The sequence below is a fragment of the Dermacentor andersoni genome, chromosome 8 (genome assembly GCF_023375885.2).
Source record: "Dermacentor andersoni chromosome 8, qqDerAnde1_hic_scaffold, whole genome shotgun sequence".
NCBI classification, from domain to species: domain Eukaryota; kingdom Metazoa; phylum Arthropoda; class Arachnida; order Ixodida; family Ixodidae; genus Dermacentor; species Dermacentor andersoni.
The window spans coordinates 133,146,065-133,165,215 of NC_092821.1; the positions used below are offsets into that span (position 1 = coordinate 133,146,065).

At 46.3% G+C, this 19,151-nt stretch overlaps 1 protein-coding gene across 1 annotated transcript in view; it reads left to right on the forward strand.

The window, feature by feature from the left end:
• LOC126525716 (retinoid-inducible serine carboxypeptidase-like) overlaps positions 1-19,151 on the forward strand; it is a 40,225-nt gene that overhangs the window by 16,342 nt on the left and 4,732 nt on the right. Inside the window, exons 3-9 of the mRNA XM_050173633.3 lie at positions 857-946; positions 1,617-1,772; positions 3,328-3,402; positions 4,680-4,790; positions 5,957-6,085; positions 8,628-8,727; positions 16,855-16,977. Coding sequence (XP_050029590.1) covers positions 857-946; positions 1,617-1,772; positions 3,328-3,402; positions 4,680-4,790; positions 5,957-6,085; positions 8,628-8,727; positions 16,855-16,977 — 784 coding nt within the window. The remainder of the gene's footprint in view (positions 1-856; positions 947-1,616; positions 1,773-3,327; positions 3,403-4,679; positions 4,791-5,956; positions 6,086-8,627; positions 8,728-16,854; positions 16,978-19,151) is intronic.

Below are 19,151 nucleotides of genomic sequence, written 5' to 3' on the forward strand. Positions count from 1 at the left end.
ACGCGAATACCCTGTCTACTCGAACTATAGTAATGACGAACTATAAGTATCTGCAATGCACAAAGTACAAACATAGGTCGTTTGACTGATGCCGAATCGATCGATCGATCAATCGATCAATCAATCAATCAATCAATCAAAGCTTTACATCAGTTCAGTTTTCACAGAACACCGCGCGCTTGAGAGGAAAAAGCAGTCTAAACTACCGCTTGACAAAGATCTCGGACTTACAAAACAGCATTGACAATTGTGGGGAAAAAACAAATAGACAAAATATAGCATAATAAGTTGGATAGAATGAGTATACCCTCAGTTTTACAATGAAGAGTGCAGTCACATATGTGATTGTACAAAATTTATATTAAATTTTCTCGACTCACGCGCTTTTGAAGAATAAACTGTGGTTGAGACATGGCAGCAGAAAGAAGCCGACATACCCTTCAAAAAGTACGGCTCGAGCCACCCGTACCCGAAGCATACACGAAAGGAACGAGCACGCGCGGCAGCCGAGCGAGCGGCGTCCTGGCCGTGACGTCACTCGCGAGAGGGCGCCACTCCAAATTCTCGCCGCTGGGATACAACATATTGAGTCTGATAAAGCTTTCCAGGTCTCTCTATCAGAAAGAACGGCGGGACAAAGAGGCTAGATACACGATTCGAACAGCTAACTGGGGGGAAGTAGGCGAAAATAGAAACGCTAATCGACAATAAAACGAAGTTGTCTAAAATCCGGAGCCCTCAACTATACATACGGCTCCTCTCATAGCCACATAGTTGCCTTGGGACGTTAAGCCCGCATTGATCCACCGATGTGTAGTGTCTGACGCAGTGGTTATTTCTTCTCATCTATCCGCAGGGCGGTCCCGGCGCCTCGTCGACAGGATTCGGCAACTTCGCCGAGATCGGCCCCCAGGACGTCCAGCTGCTGCCCAGAAATCACAGTTGGGTACGCGGACGCTTTCGCTTATGCTTAGCGCGTGCTAAATCCCGGGCGTTTCTAGCACCGTTGAATCCAAGCGAGTCGATCGGCCCAAGCCGTGATCATCACGCCAGAGCGCGCGGTCGGCTTTAGTGTTCCCGTTCCGCAGATTGAGCCGCGGTGGAGCAGCCGAACAAGCCAGTGTCGAATAAAGGCTACCGGGAAACAAACCTTCTGTGCCAATAGGCTGTGTCACGTGTTGGGCTGACCTTTCGAGAGAGAAACCGAGGGGAATGGGTTCGCGGAAGGCTGGCTGCGTAATTCTCCCTCCTGGTTGCTCCATACCGACACACCAGGCGTTCTTTGTCGTGGGCCACTTCCGGTGAGCGGTAATGGCGCCTTTTTTTTTTTTTTTTTCAGTTTCCGTATTAAAAACGTCTATCTCTGCGAGCTTTCCGTGGCGCATCCACTCGTATTTCAAATATTTTGCAAGGAGAATGCTGTATGACTACACTACCCCTGAAATTACCTTTTTACGCGGTCCAAAATTTCGTAGCGACTGACCTTTAAGTAAGCGCCTAACAAAAGCAGTTCGTCTACGCCTTGCTATTTGTTGGCCGTATTAACCGAAGATGTCCGACAGTTCTTTTTATTAGCATTCATGTTTTTATTTAGGTTTCATATCTCTGTCTCACAGGTGCGTTTCGCCAACCTGCTCTTCGTGGACAATCCGGTTGGCGCAGGCTACAGCTTCGTCACCAACGAGACAGGGTTCGCGGTCAACAACTCGCAGATCGCCGCCGATCTGGTCACCATGATCTCCGTGTTCCTCGCCAAGATGCCCGAGTTCCAGGCAAGCCATATATACACGTCGAGGTTCCATTAGTAAACCCCCATTGTACAGAAATCGCTTTATCTGGAATATCGCTTGATTCCAAGTTTTCTGTGGTTTCAATCAGGGTGCGTGCATTCTATCCCGCATTATTCGAAGCGCAGTGGTACCGGACTCCGCTTAGTACGAAGCGGGAAATCCGCATGGGGCAGCATACGAGGTGATCTTTTGCCCATGTTTGTACCAACCTCGATACGCAAACATCGCTGCGAACTTGACTGCCTTACGTGGCGGCAGCTCCTCGAGTCAAACCGTATCACGTGACGAGACGAAACAGTTGTTCACGGACGTCAGCTGAATTTCTTGCTGTCACGTCCACCACACCGAACGAGAATGTTTCAGTATCTACGTTTTACGAGTTACCGTGTTGTGTATCGTTCCCTAATAAAACTTCTTTAGAGCTTCCTCGCTTTTAATGAAATACCCCTTACAACGAAGAACATTTTCTGTCCGGTAACTTCGCTATAACCACGGTTTACTGCGCAGTCTGAAGATTATCGCAAGATGCCCAGTGTTCACCTTTTCTCATCTATTCTGACGCTTGGCCACTCTAGGTCAGTAGAGAAAAAATAAATCCAATTTATTTTCTAAGTCACGGTTTGGAAAAGGGGACATCTGTCCCCATTCAAGTTGCATTCAGGAGTCAAGTTTTAGGCAAGAGGCAAACGATCAAACTTAACCTGAGGAGTTAAAATGAACGTGAAATTATCAAAATTAGCCAAGGCCTCAAACTCTATAGAGGCTCTGGAAGCGACGAGGGACTGATATGAGGAAATATTTCTAGGTAAAACAGCGACACCATACCGAAATACGTGTGCTGTACAGGGGAAGCGAAGCTAATAAAAGCAAATTTGATCCTTTGCGTACGAGCTTATAACGGTACCCCGTAATGCGAAACACAGGCGAAAAATAAGAAGTTTATGTGTACTGAATGCTACACTCCGTCTGACAAGTTGTTTGTAGCGCCGTGGAAGCTAATAGGAAGGCCGAATGCCCCTTGAGATGTCTTCATCCGCGCCGCGTCGCCTGCTCACCACCACAGCAATTCGCGGTATACGACGTGCATGCACAAAGGTCCTGACATATGTCACGTATGGCTGTAACGTATCACGTACGAAGCAAAAATAAACCTGTTTAATCCCGCCACCATTCATAAAGCTGTGCCCGGAACTATATTCCACTGCGCAAGGATATTACCTTGCGCAGCCGCATTGCGGAACGACTTGTGAGACGGAGTACGTACGCATATTGCCCAAACACCACCCAACTATAACGTCGAAGAGGGATCTGTTAAACATGACTGCGTGAAATATTGGAAATATAGGTTAGCGAAGCATCTGACCTTCAAGTGAACGAGCAGTCCGGGTGGTTTCTGTATAACAACTGAAGTATAAACATATATTATTGTTGAAATGTCCACGCAAATCGCTAGTGTGCCAACAATCCGCACGTGCGCTTGTCGTGGAGCGTTCATGCATGCACGCGCCACCAGCTGATCCCTCCCTGTTTATCGCAGACCGTGCCGCTGTACATCTTCAGCGAGTCTTACGGCGGCAAGATGGCCGCCGAATTCGCCCTCGCTCTCTACAAGGTAAGGAAAGAATTCGTAACGTAAGGCTAACGGGCCCACTTTAAAAGCATGTACTGAAATGAACGTAATGTAAGCGAGACAGGTGTCTACGCCTTACATAAGCAGTGTTACCATTTTATCGTTTGAGTTGCCACCCCGCTAGTATGACGTCACGGATCCGTACTTCTTGAGGCGCTGAATAAAATGCCGCGGTTTCGCCCGAAAGGCGAAGCATTCATTGCGATAGCAATTATTAGATAGCTATACCAAGTAACGTCAGTAGTTTCATTAGCTGTATAAACTGCTAAAAACATTCACTTACCCACTAAATTAACAAGCACGGAGTCACGCGCCCCCGGGCAAACATGAACACATCTCACTATATGACCGCGAGCACTGTCAGAACGATGGTGTGATGAAGAGGGGCAGCAGTGGCGGTCGAATTACCCGTTGTGCTGCGCCCCGCATCAAGGCGAACTAGGCGCGGGAGACAACACAGCACACGAAGCCATCAGCTACCTCGAGTCAGCTAGCTTTCGAATCCACCACAGATTACCTCCAAGATGGGAATCGCGCAGCCGCGGCAGGAGTAGAAGCGCTGACGCGCGCTACCCTGCCCCCCCCCCCCTCTCCCCCTCCACACCTTTCTGCGCGCTCGAAGTCTGCAAGCACCCTCCCTGCCTTCCCCCCTTGCGCGAGCGAGATGACTCCGCCGCACCAAGTCACCATCCTCCTCCGCTCTCACCCCCACACCTTTCCCTCGCACCTAAGCATATTCGGCGCGCACTCGCGATCTTATCACACTTCGACTTTATACAGAACATCACGGCGACGGCGGAACTTCACCTGGAGTGTACGTCTGCCTTACTGAAACCACGCAGCGCCGTGGAAGATATACCTGTAGATGCTATCGGTGCCGCGATCTCGTTATCTGCACTCGGAAGACTTAAAAAGACGACGCCGACACAGACACGGCCTCGTGCCAAAAATGATTTGATGCGCGAGTGCTTTGCACACCAGTATCAGTATGTCTGCGCAGTAATCTGCACAATTCCACGGAGCACCTCGAGAGGCGCTCTTCAGTCGTTCTGGTCCCGCACCATTCTGCCCCACCGAAACCAAAGTTGTCTAACAGAAACCAGAGTGGTCTAGAGACCCACATACTTATCGATACAGCTTTGCCACATAAAACCTCACTGTTATATCGCCCCTGATAGCTCCGCACAACGCTGTAATTTTTTTTTTTTTAAAGGGGGCCACTGAGTCCGTCTCTTTAATGAAAGGAATGGTCGTAACAGGCACACGCCAGTGGGAAGGTTTCGTGCAAGCTCTCTGGTGTCGCGCTCGGTGACGGTTGGCTGTCGCCGTTGGATTCCACGTCAACGTGGGGACAGTACCTCTACACTATGGTGAGCTCACGCTTTTTTTTTTTTTTTCTCGCATGTGTCGGCTATTCCTGCACTGGAAAGGCCATCTTCTACAGTTGCCAGGTGAATGGTGTATAAGAGCCAGTTATTCATATCATAGTTATCATAGTTCATATCAAGCATGCGGTGTCAGAATTGATCACGTATTTCTTTTTCTTTTTGAAAATCTTGTGGCTCATCGAGCGTTTGGTCACGGTAGGAGCTGTGACCGTAATTTGCAATTACGTATACGTATAGCTTAAGACGAGGCTTAGCTACGGGCCAATTACTCCCAATTTCCTATTCAAATACGTGTGGAACGCCGAAAAGCTCTCACTGCGGGCAACTGCTGGACAGATTCGAATGAAATTTGCTGCATTAGAGAGAGAAAGCCGAATTCTTACGGCATTAAGAAGCAGAGTTTTGATTCAGGACCTCAACTTCCTTACAAAATTTGCAACGAAGAGAAAACGCAGAGCTCTGCAGTTCTGTAACCGTAATTCCGCATGAGACACAGACATCGTGCTTCTGTAAACTGCGTCCGTTATAGAGCATCTGAAACGGACAAATGCGACATGCTAGTATACGGCTCACGTGAATTAATGTTTTACAGTGTTTACGAGGGTAAGTTGCGGGAGTCCTACTCAAGAAATTGGTGGTACGGTTTAGAGTGGTGTAATACATCAGTTTTGTCGGCTGTACATGTCTGAATAGGCTCAACTTACAGAATGGTTCTTTTTTCGAGTTTATAAAGTTGTAAGCTCAATGGCTCACTTTCTTTTAATTTTTAAGTATCGTTTTTTTTTTTAAATTCATGGCCTAAATAAGAAGTCTGCTCCCCTACAGTCGGTAGTTTTTTTTTTCCCTCTATATCTCTTTAAGTACAACAAACCTCATCGAATTCGCTGCTGTGGTTTCCAGGAATAACAACTTCCCCGTTCGCGTGTATTTAAACTTGATCTCCTGAAGTAAAGTTTCCGCCTTTCATTTTCTTTTTGCATTCCTTCCAACTATATACCAGTTCAAACAGTTTGTATAACGTGAGGCGCCGGTCAAAATGCGAAGTGATGTGAAGAATTCCGGAATAGAGAAGCCGAGTGTTTATTATGAGCTTCCGTGCAGTCCACGCACGTGGTCAACGAATGCGAGCTCGCACGCGATATTCGCAGTCGTTCCTGGACAAGTCCAACCTTCTGACGCTGAACAAGGTGGTGAGCGAGGTACGCCAGGCGCTGATCGCCAAGGACGGGGCCAAGGCGACGGCGATGTGGGCCTCGGCCGAGGACCTCGTCGAACAGGTGGGAGATCCGCGCGGTTCGCAATATAAGAAGGCATGCATGCAGGCCAGGTCAGATGCGTAAGATGCGCGCTGCATTTCCGATATTTAAGGCGTGAGCCTTTAGTGGCTCATGAGTGTCTGGGCGCAGTCCTGTGGTGGACGCAGGAAAGCGGTGATCACCGGCGAGGGGAGCAAAGGGAGGAGAGGAGGCGCCATGCCAGTAGCGCTGTGCGACCGGGAGAGCGCGCACATAGGCGGACGAACCTTGCAGACATAATGCTGTGATTTCATCCAATGCTCGCGCCCACAGCGGCGTCCGTTCGCAGAACAGTTCAGACAACAGCAACAGAGGCAGTCATGGATAGGCTTTCTCCTATCGCAGTTTAGCTCAGCCAAAGTGCCCATAGATTTTCATAAGATCTACACGGTGTGTTTCGTTGGCGTTTGTTTCCTGTCACTAAAAGAAAAAAAAAATGCTACACATATTCTTAGAATTGTGCAACTAATGCGTGAGCATTTTTTGGCTCGGCTGTTATTTTGCTTTTGCTTACTTGCTTTTTCCTGGCTTATGCACGTCTACCCACCGTTTTCTCGGTGCCAAAGAAATGAAATCCGTGTACTGAACGGTGTGATGAGTTGCCAGGAAGCTGCGTGGCCTCTTCAAGGCGATCGAATCAACTGAGCCGGAACGCCGTCACAACCGGTTTCACCACAGCCGTTTCTCGTTTTTCTTTATTTTTTCGTTTTTGTTACGACCTTGACGTGGCTAAAAGTTTTTTTTTACCACCAATCATTTATTATTGTACCAATATCAGATGGGACCAATCACTTGTTTTTATATTCAGCAGCCCCACATCACGCTTCTCTGCACACACACCCGTGATGCGGGAAAGTAAGCTTTCAAGGCGGTCTGACGAGAACGGGTTGCTCGTTGATCAGGTTTTTTTTTTATTATTATTATTATTATTATTATTATTATTATTATTATTATTATTATTATTATTATTACTTTTTTGGGCGTTTCAATTGCTCCTTATCGCTTATAAAGCTACCGATCATCTACATTTACACTGTTATAACGATTAAATGTCTTGACTTCGCGAATTGCGCATTTTCTTGCAGATACAAAGAATTACACTTTTCTCGTGACAGACCGATTTTGCCGGGGTACTCGCCAAAGGATGCTTATGCATTAAATTCGGATAGGCTGTACCGGGGACGCAGCCGCAGTGGGGTACGTGAAGCGTCTTGTACGTGCTGCTGGGACGTACGGGAGCTAGAGTACGGGAATTACGTAACAGAATACGCAAGGTAGTGGGCCCGGTGTCATATACGGTGTAATCTCGCAATCCTGCTAGCAGCCTATTCGTGATGACCCCGTTTGCTTTGCATGCTCGCTCTGGTTGCTACGAGGCAGTGGCGATAGGAGTGGGCTGTCTTGCAGCCCGAGTCTCTCCACGCCATTTGTGGACCCCACGTGTGAACGAGGGGGCGCCAAGGCCGAGTGAGCGTGAAATTTCGGCAAAAAAAAAAATAATAAAGCACTCTTGTAGGCCTCGTAACTCCCGACTGCAGTGTCGAATTTCGCCAGGTTTGCTCCTCGAGCCAATAAGAGGGGGTGCCCTGTTGTCCATCCAGAGGTGACAAGATGGCGACTGTCGCTATAAGGCGCATTTTGACCAACGCAGTCCACAGACAGCACACCCGAATTTCGAAATTGGTGGACGTGCATTTGTTTGTTAGTTTAACGACGTTAACCAAAGTCATGGCAACTTTCTCTAAGAATGACGCACTCTGCCAAACATCTTTTTTTAGTGCAGAGTATGCACAGCGTATTACAAATTACGCTCTGGGATTTAACGTCCCGGAACATGCACAGCGGGTTATGGCTCATGAGGGATGCAGTACGTAGTGGGGGACTCTAAATTAGTTTTTACTGCCTGTGTTTCTTTGACATTTACCCAAGGCACAGTACACGGGCTTTCTTCCATACTACCCTTTCGAACTGTGTCCTCGGCGTCTGGTAACCGAACCCGCGACCTCGTGCTCACTCAACTACCGCAGCAAGTAGGCCAGTGTTTTACGCTGAGCTGTCCTTGCAGTATCCGCGCATTTATCGTGAGACGAGTGAGGCTGAAGAGAGTATCGGAGTGTGGAGAGGGGAGGAAGGCGCCGCGAGGAGGAAAGCGCTGGAGAGCCGAGGAGCTGAGAGGGGGGGAGGCTTGCTTATCACGTGACATAACGGGGAGAGGTGCATAACAGGAGGGAGGTGTAAAGGCGAGGGGGAGCTTGCTCACCACGTGACGTAACGAGGAGAGGTGCATAGCAGGAGAGAGCGGTGGCGGCGTCAGTGCGTATGTAACCCACCCGACAATACCTAGCTGCGGGGCTTCCTCCACGTAGGTGACACAATGACGTCAACCTGTGCCGCACAAACGTCGCTCATTTTGGCTTTGGCCATCGTCTCTGACGGTTTCTGTGCAGATATTTCAATCGTGCCTTATGTGGACAGCCGTTCAACTAAATTGTTTCTTTCTTTTTCTTTCCGATCCCGACGCTAGCTGACGAATGGCATCGACTGGTACAACATCCTGCAGCCCCACCCGGAACAGTCGTCCTCTCTGTTGGCCTCTCTGCCTTTACCGTCAGACAACCAGCTCGGTGCGTAGGTGTATATATAGAGAGAGACCAGTCCTTTAGTTTCGCGCTACGTAGCCTTGACATTGGACAGTAGACCAGTGGCGCGGCCAGGGGTGGCACACCAAACACATGCCGCCCCCGGCGTTTGTTAATATATGCGGCCTTCCAAGTGAATACAGTGACCCCCCGCGCCCTACCCTGAAAAAAATGTCCAACTACGCCATTTCAGTTGACAGAGGTTTGTTCCTTTGGTATCCCTTTTTGATCAGTGACACTCAAGCTATATTATTTTAATTATAGTTGTCTACATTCCAAAACAAGATATATTCGAAAGAAATTGTTATTGTTGGAGATGGACAGCATTTTTGAAGTTCTGGCTTCTGTTTTCTTCTGTGTACATATACAGATGTGGTGTTCGATATGTTGTGTATCGTGTAGAACAGGTAACTAGTTGTCTACCAAAGAGAATGGGTGGCCAGCGCAAGGGAACTAAGCACTTGCAGATGACAAAGGAATATATTGAATGATTACATTATGGTGTTTCATGGCATATGGAAGAGTTTGCTCACTTAGTTAGTGGCTTACTGGCGATCCCCTGATAGCCACCCTACCCCTAAGAGACGCGTCTACCGCTGTGGACTTAAATAGGCTGACGAAAACGATCTAATGTCCCATACTTCAAATTCACAGTCAATTTATTTTTTTCCTGAGAAAGGCACTAGGTGTCCTACACTTTTTGACACATGGATAGATTAAAATTTAAAGATGAATGCATTAAAGGTACCCTGAAACACGTTTTATTGAAGTGGAGAAATGTGTTTGAAGTTAAAATAGACTATTACAGGCATACTTTGCCACAAAAAGTACTTCAATGCATTCAGAAGAAGCGGAGTTATTGGCATTCAAAGGTCGTCTATGATCCGTTTTGAGGTACCCCCACTTCTTCAATGCCTTGCACTGCTAGGCATACAACAGCGCGGGGCGTGCTCGCAACACTCCACCTACTGAATGCCACCGCGGCGCACAACTCAAATTTTATTTCGGATGTTCACGTAGACGCCACTATTTGCAACTCCAACTACATGCTCGCCCCCTAGCGGCCGCATCAAGAACAAGCCAATCTAGGTTCAGCCGCAGGTTCTCATATTTCAGAGTGCGCTGCAACGTTGCCTCGTAGTTCTCAAATTGTCATGATGTCACTTTGCACGAGCCCGAAAAAGAAAAAAAAGCAGATGTCGAAAGAATTTTGCTGTGTACTTTTATGGCGTGTCATCACGGTAGAAAACAATCCATCATCGAAAGTATCAGACGATGCACAACTGATAGCGACATGGATAAGAAACTTGCGCAATGGGGAAAAAGGTGACTCACACAAAGGTGATTTGGTCGAAACACTCCACTCGGGATGACTTTTTAATTCCCCGCAAGTGGACCTTTGCTTTCTTTTTATATATTTTAAATATGCTGCTGGCATTTCAATTCGTGGAGAGTACTTTGTTTGGGCATGCGCCTATAAAATATACTTGAAGTTCGCTCAAGCTTCATTTGGTGTGGTTAGGTTAGTTTTCTGCCCAAGCATTAGTGTTACTAATACCTAAAGCAGCAGGAATATTCTCGCTAATGTACTTTTGTCCACAGGCACCGGTAGCAGGAAAGATAACTAGCTCAAGTGTGAAGTTGATCACGACACATTTATGCCGCGAGGTGGCATATCGTTTTCATACCTAGAAAGCACGCATTTAGCTATTAGACACCTACCTTCCAGCTTGATCTAAGGCCACAGCTAGTAGCCATCTTTGCAAGTTGATCATTTAAAGAAGTAATAAATACAGTGCAACGCGATACTTTTTGTCAATACATAGTACCAGCACCGAAATAGTTGCCCCAACATTCACAAAGAAATGTATTTGTGCGCTATGTATTGTTCTCCCACTCCTTGTAAACTGCAAGACAATAGTTTTTGTGTAAGCTTGGGCAAGATATATGCATTTCTAGTGATCAAATAGCATTAGCAAAACTTTCATGCATACCAACATTGGCTATGAAACATTATTGGAGGTTTTCATACAAAGTATAACGTCTGCCGCTATGCGTGTGCAGCAGAACAAGTGACTTTACATTACGCCCCTTTGTTTTTAAGAATTTAAGATACAGCTTAAACAAGTCTAGCAGTTCAGCCTAAGCACACACTGAGTGCACATAATGCATTGCAATCCACTCATTTTGTTCAGCCATTCTCAACATTCAAGCACCATTCCTGTAAATAGTTCTACATTTTCAGGGTCAGACCATTGTTCTGCGGCACTAATGGATCAGTATTAACATACTATACCATGCATGCCGGCTATAGCAATGTACTTAACAAGCACGTCTGTCTGACATAGTGCAACAAACGTACAATTCTGTTTCCCTTGTTCCACAGGCCATGAGTAGGTTCCACAGCATGTGCATCTTATGTGCCAGTAGATTTGCATTGGTGTGCAAATACATGGACCCATAGGCAGAAACCACATATACCATTTCCACGACCGAGTACAACCAATAAATACCACTATCAACTCAGGTAAACTGCACTCTAAACGATTGCACATATTACTAATGGCAGCAGAACTGAGTGAAATTGTGTGGGGAATGCATATTATGCAAGGTAAAACAGCGTGCATAAAGTCTGTTTCCTTTCTCTACACACACACAACCTTGCATAATTGCTGACAGATGCTTAAGGGAGCCGTAAAAAAATGCAGTTCATTCCATAAATACAGATGCGATTCAGTACGGTTGCTACGAACATGGCTGATGGAGCGGGTCCATGGTAAATGCAACTTCTTTACAGATAATTTAGAAATCTTGATTATCAGTGCACCAAAACTTAAAAATTGTCTTGTTAAAATGGTAATTCAAATGCTTATAACATGTGTACAAGGACCAACCATATCTTTTTGAGAGCTTCACTAAACATAGTAGACATTATTTTAAAATAAAGCAAACAGTGCAGAGAAAGCACAGGCTGACTTGGATGGAATTGTAAGCTTAAAGGCATGAATGTATCTTTCCACTACTTATTTTGCCTAAATCATGGCTGCAAAAATTGTACCATTGTCGCCACATATGCACACATACACACAAAATTGATTTGTGGCGCTTTCAAAAGTTACCATTTAGAATTACAACTTAACTGTGGCTGGCCTACAACAAAGAGATTGTTGTGGGCCCTAGAGGCATGTTTTGATTAGGAGGCCCACCATTTCTGCTAACCAGAAAGGCTTGATTTTCACCCTGGAATACTTTGTTGCAATCTTCTATGGACAACTGGGATTCCCATGCGGAAAGTTGATCAATGAGATCACAGCTATGGAACTTTCTCCTTCGTGCTACCTCAGGGAAAGATGCAGCTGCTTACACAGAGATTGGTGGGCTCAATTATTTCTAGTATTCTGCACAAGTTAATAAAGGACGTCAACAGTGTAAAACAAATTATGCATCAAAATTATTACTATCTCTTAAAACCAATTAATGCACGTAGGAGAAATTCATTAATGGAGTACCGACACAAAAACTTTATGCGCCACTTTTGAGCCTTTTCAGGTAGTTGCCAACCCCACAATTATGACACGGAGCCGCAATTCCTTGAGCAACACAAATAATTATTACACCACATTTTATGCAGCTAGCTAGCTAGCGCAACAGTATTTCATACGAGAAGCGTGAGACTATTCATGTCACAGCAACCATAGTTCGAATTTGTGCAGTGTCACAAACAACTGAACCATGAGATAGTTGGCTCAATGCAGTAGTTGACAGTGATATAATGACCTTGTCACTAAAAGCCGTCAAATTGACCCTTCCAATTCCGTGCTTCTTTTTGAAATGCAGGAGGACCCTCCCCCCTGTTATCCTCTCGAGTGTTGAATGATCTCTGTTTTCGCAGTATGGTCATAGTGTTTGTGTACACACGTCAATTGTGTCTGGTACTATGAGACTGCCACATCGAGTATTCGCGACATGAATAAATAGACTTCTGTTTCACATCCAAAGTCACACTACACTTTGTGCATGTCTTGAGCTGTACCACTAAAAGGTAATGTATTAATTAATCATATTTCTGCATTATTAAACAAACAATTGAGGCTCCATAGCATAATTACTGAGTTGACAGCTATCCATTCTTGGTACAAAAGGAGACAAAAATTTTGTGGTATACTCCTAAAAATACAAAGTACTCTCTCAACAGCACAATCACAGACAACCTTATCATCATTGTTTTGATGTCAAATTCACACTGAATATTGTAAATTTGAAAAAGGAAAGGCCATTTTCCTTACTGAGAAAATAGCACAACATAAAACTCCCTTTCCTGAAGCTGACAGCACTTAACATCGCAATTTGGAAAGCTAGAGTTCAGACTTAAATTTACAACTAAATTAAAAAGCTAGATGTTCCCCACCAATTAATGCAAGTAAAGCTCACTTTCATATATGCCAGAAAACACTAAGAATGTTATATAATTAAACTTATACAATTAGGGTTATAAATTAAGTTGCAGATGACGCTCAAGCAGCAGTTTTGTCAGCCGGTCTGTCACCGTTTTGATAGAGTGTGACAACATAACAGCTCACGTTGAGTGGTTCCTAGCCGCCTCTGAAATTCAGAAAACATTGATCAGCAGATGCAGGTAGCACAAACGACTACTTAAATTAGGATAGCAAAGTAATAGCACATTGGCTACTAACAGCCTTCAGTTGCACTGGCTTATGTAAAGGAAACAGTCACAATGTGATAGCTCATTAGTCAACAAACAAGATGGACCTTGTTTTAGCCTTGTTTCTTGCCTCCAAGTTATTGTCATTGCTTTCTCTCTGCAGCAAATTAACCCCTACATTTCTTCGAGCTCACATTCCATGACAGCTATGAACCCCTTCATCCAAGACTTTCCTCTTGCAGTGAGAAAGGTAGAATTTCATATGAACAGTGATAGCTTACACAGAATTTCGAATGTAACTTCCGAGTGAAGACAGGCACTCCAAAAAAAGAAAAGGATTAATGTATTCGGAACAAGAAAAATGGAAAGATGCAGACTATGTTGACTACACACTACCCTGTGAAAACACTGCAAGCGACACAGTTGTCTTGACAGTCACGTGGGATAGAGCAGCGCAGAAACCATTCAGTAAAAATAGAATAAAGGCCAGGTTAAGGCATCCTTCTGAAAGAATTTTTATACAAATAAATTTTATTTATTCAACCAAAACAATACACGCAAAAGTAATTTAAAGTTCAGCATGATTTGCGGATAGGCTTTTTTACATTTCACACAGGAACATTGATATAGCAAGTTTCATTTAGCTAATGTGTAAAAGTGATAAATTTTTTTGCATTCAAAATAACATGCAGTGCCCGCCAGATTTTCGAACCGCTTTAAATGTTCCATTTTCATTAAATATGTTGCACATGTATGCTTACGAGCTGCTGATGAACAACTCCCTTGTGGCTTCCCTTGAAGCATCATCGTAAACTTCTGCTCTCGACTGTCATCATTGTACAAAAGAGACCTCAGCTGCAGACGGCCGTTATCTTCGGCCACCGCACTTGTTTGCTGTCTGCCGTTAGTGTTAGTTGCATTGCCTTCATGCCTAATAGTGGAGTCGACACACTCCCATGAGCTAAATGTGGGGCCGTTAGCAGTTATTTATTTATTTATTCTTTTTTTCGTTGTCCAGATTTGGAAAGTCAACGAACGGTGTTGAGGAGACTTTCGTGCGATATTTTTGTGATTTCGCTCATTTTTCGTCTGTAGTCGCAGTCTGCGAGTGTTATTTACGAGATCATGTTTTAATGCAGTGCACAGTGATTAATGTAATATCGCAACCGCATATAGAGTCGGTAACGGAATTACACAGCTCCCATCGTAGCCTGAAAGCCAGTACCACATTCAAGTTTCAAAGAGGCAAAAGGGGAGAACAATGCTTCTAACAAACCTTAAAAAAAAAAAAAAAAAAAAAAGTTGCAATCCGAAATAGGCTCCGTCAACAACTGCACGAACGCGGCAATCCGAAACGTCAAGTGCAAATGATTTCCAGCAAAGTAGTAACCCTTCAATCATATAATAAGATCACTTACCGAACCGAAATAAAGAGGTGTGGTTGCTGCCGTTCTGACAAACACGATTCGAAGCTCTCCACTCGAAAACTCGTCAATTTAAGCAAACGAAAGCAAGAACGAACCACCGCCACCGCTGCCTAAAGTTTTAAGAGCGGCAAAAAAGAGCGCGAAGTTCTGTTGCATGTTGCGCCACTGGTGCTGCGCTTTAGAAGAGCTGTCTAATCTTTTCTCACGCTTACGTATTTTCCCCCTAAAAGAACTTTAACGCACAGCTATATATTTTTGAACAGCACACGTTGAATTTTTTTTGTTGCTTGCTATTTACGTCCATTTTGAATTGCGCGCCCCCTTTGCGGGCGGCAAGTCGCGGCATGCTATCAATGTGGCGCCAGGTTTGAACCGTCAAACGTGCGCGCGTGTAGGAAATCTGCGAAGAATCGGTTTCCGCGCGCTACATTTGTGGTGCCGATTACGCTACATGGGATTTCGTGTGCCCCATCAACGCCACTATCCCCTCGCCTTTTCCGATGCATGCCGGCGACTTCCCCGCTCACAAATTGAATGTCATATACTGCAACACGATTCACATTGCGGAGTCGCCTACGAAGGCTGAAAACAGTCAAGTTTCGTAGCTGTGGCGGTGGAGCAAGGCCGCGAACTAGTGCTTGCACCTCTTGGAGGCCCGCTACGCGCACACACTTCCATTCTTTCACTTCTGCTTCGCTCTTTGTCTCCGTCGCTGAAAACCTCGAGACCGGTCGGAATAACGTAATCGGCAGGAAGAGCCCTTTCGGCTTTGACGATCGAATCACCTCGATTCTACACCACAAACGAGACATGAAACTTGAGCGCAGCACCAAGCGAAAGAGCAGACTTGAACCTGGATGTCGTGGCCATTGTTTCGTTTGGACAGTGTTTGTTGCCAGCGCAAGTGACGGATTCTGGTGTAGCCAAATTGGCGCCTACGACGCGTCAAACGAGGTTGTCCTCAGCGAGCGTAAAGTCCCTCAAGCGAGCGGACTCGATCGCGGCATCTCGCGGCAGCCACGGCCATCCACACTACGTAGCAGACCTCAGCTACATGCAACTGCAGTGCGTATGCGCAGCGTTTGCTTTATGCACGATAAGCCTTCAGCGCGCGCTCGCGTTCATATACTCCCACGTATGTTCCCGTGTGGCCGTGCTACGTGGTGCAGGCCGGCTTTATCCAGCACCAGCTTGACCGACGGATAGTTGCCACATCCAACTTGCGCATTTCTGAAGCGCTGTCGATAGCTGAACACACGAAGCCATAGACGAAGCGAAGTCTGGCAATTAAGATGTCTAGCCAGGAGTGAACGCGCGCTAGCAAAACGTGCGTGTGGTCTGACCTTGAGATCCGCGGCCGGAGCTCGAGGCTAGTTGAGTGTTCAAAACTAATCGAAATCAGCGAGACCCAACGGCTACGACACCAGTAAGAGCAGACGGGCCAAAGTTTAGTTACTACGCGGGCGGCCGCAGCCGAGCGTAAGCAGACGACGGTCGGCTTCTTCCGGAAGCGCGCAATTATTATGGATATTCGAAAGCAGGTTTTCGCTTACTTCAGCCTGTTTATGAAAAGGCGTGATTAAATATGCACAATAACAGTACGAAGAAGCGTCCTGATCCAAACACTCTTCTTGATTGACGTCAGCTGTATATGGGACAATAGCAGCCGCGTATGGGAATATGACACGTGACGAAATATGAGCGCCCTAAAACAGTGAGGAGTAGGCTTCTCTTGAAAAGATGAAAAAGGTGACGTCCCGCGCGGCGCACGACTGCGAAAGTTGAAATGTTCGCAGCAGCGTGCTATCCGCGGTCTGCCTGCGTGTTTCTTTTTTTTTTTTTCATCAAACCCGGGCGGTGATTCAAGACCCCTCTGAGCGAACGTTTCTAAGGGCGTCGGCACACTTCTGGTTGCTGACAACGCAGCAACGTGTCTTTCGTGTAAGCTGTTTTCACTGCCCTCCACGCTCCCCCAGTTTCCGATTTTAGCGAACCGTTAATTCTGCTTCTCCCTTTGCCCAGGCCGAGCCTTCGTCCGTCACGTGGCGCACTTCTACAACGTCTTCAACGGCACTCTGACGGAGCTCATGAACGGACCAATCAAGGAGAAGCTAGGCAGCATCCCCAAGAACGTCACCTGGGGAGGTGAGAACGGCGAAGCGATAGCAATGCCCGTGTTCCCCATGACCGTTTGGGCGATCGTGTATTAAAAGTGAAAACAAACGGTGTACAGCAGACTATACACACTCTTAGGCAAAGTTACACCCTTTGGCTTGCCCCTTCTGCCACACAACAATAATCGCTATCTGCCTTGATGCGTTTCCTTTCTTTAACGCTGAGAGCCCGGTACTTTCCAGCAACGAACGGCACGCGCGTTATCAGCATAGAACGGTTTACACCCTTTGGAGTGCCCCTTCTGATAACGCGCGTGCCGTTCGTTACTGGAAAGTACCGGGCTCGCAGCGTTAAAGAAAGGAAACGCATCAAGGCAAATAACGATTATTGTTGTGTGGCAGAAGGGGCAAGCCAAAGGGTGTAACTTTGCCTAAGAGTGCACTCTTAAACAAATGTGCACCTTTCCGGCTGTATATTTGCCTCACAATAATCGTCATCTGTCTTGCTTACGTTTCCTTCTTTGAAAACGCGGCGCTCGCTACTTTCGTCCTGTCGAGAATGCTCCGTCATGTTGATAACGGGCATGCTGTTCGCGACTTGGAAGCACCGGGCTCGCCGCGTTAAAGGAAGGAAATGCGTACAAGACAGATGATCATTATCGTTGTTGCAAAAGAATGTAATTTTGCTTAAGAGGAAGCTTTAGCTCGGGCCCAACTCCGACGCGGCCTATTCAAATACATATAAAAAGCCAAAACGTTTTTCTTATAGCCTCTGGGCCGATCTTAATGAAATTTGTTGCATTTGAGAAAGTTAAATTCTAGTGACCGTTCGAAACGAAATTTTGATTTAGGGCCTGAATTTTGTGAAAAGAATCTTTAAACATTCGTAAGTTCGAAAAAAATAGAAGCACGAAGTTTAAAAATACAGCTCTGTGTCGAGAAGAGATGTTGTGGTTCTGTAAATGGCATCCATTAGATCATTCAAAGCGGACAAATTGATTGTCATTTTATATATTACGTGAATTTGTTACGTTGTGTACAAGGGTTCTGCAAAAGCTGTATTTCTGTATTACTAATTTTTTTTATATTTATGTGTAACATAAATTTTGTCCGCTATAGATGTACTATTACATGCAATTCACTGAATTGATATAATTCTTTTATTGCTGAGTTAGAGTTGTAAACTCGATAGTTTCGTTCTCTGAATTTTTTTTATTTTTGTCAATTAATAAAAAAATTGACGGCCTAAATCAAAACGCGATAGCGTTCCCGTCGACCCGCCAAGGGGTGTACGACAATGCGCTACGGCGCACCGATCACTTACGAGGCGCCCCGCATCGGACTTAGCACCCACCGATCACGCTGTGAGCGCCGAGCCACGCAGCGTTCGGCGCGGCAACGAAACGTGCGCCTGAGCAAGCGGAACGAACCAAAGAACTCGGTGTCTCGGAGGGGGAAACGATCTACGCGAGCCAAACGTCGTGATCGGCACGGACAGCCGGGCCGCGACGCGCCATGAAGGCGGACGCCATCATGGGGCTGACGCCTCGATGGGATCGTCCTCTATCTCGCTTGGGAGCACCACGCAGACCATTGACTCCTCGCCAGCAGCACGGCAGCAGCACGCGTGCCGCCAGCAACTTTTCGCCAGCAGCACGCGCTACGGAGCAGCGATCACGTCGGAGGCGTCCCGCATCGGACACTGCACCTAGGAATCGCGCTGTGAGCGGAAAGAGGAGCCGCGTCGCCTAAATGCGAGGGTTCGAGCAACGCACGCTGGAAGGGGAGAGAGCGAGAAAACTTATTAAACACAAGGGTATTGGGCCATCCTCGCACCCGTCCCCGCACGGCCCCAATGCGCTCAAACGAGACGGAGAAGCGGGCGAGTGGCGCGCCACCTGTCGGGGTAGCGCCGTACATGGCGAGGAGGGTCTTCTGTTTGCCGCAAGATGGCTCTGCGTGTGCGCCAAGCGCAGAAGAAATGTAGCGGTAACGTACTTGGTTACTCGTTTAACTGCGACTTCTGTAATTTACATGCTCATAACAACCGATATACACCGCAGTATAACTTTCTACGGCACGTTTCTAAGGCAACACCGCATTCACTAGAAGTGCTTTTGTCGCGCTTTGAACCATCGAACTCATGGCTGAGTGGTAGCGTCTCTGTCTTACACTCCGGAGACCCTGGTCCGATTCACACCCAGC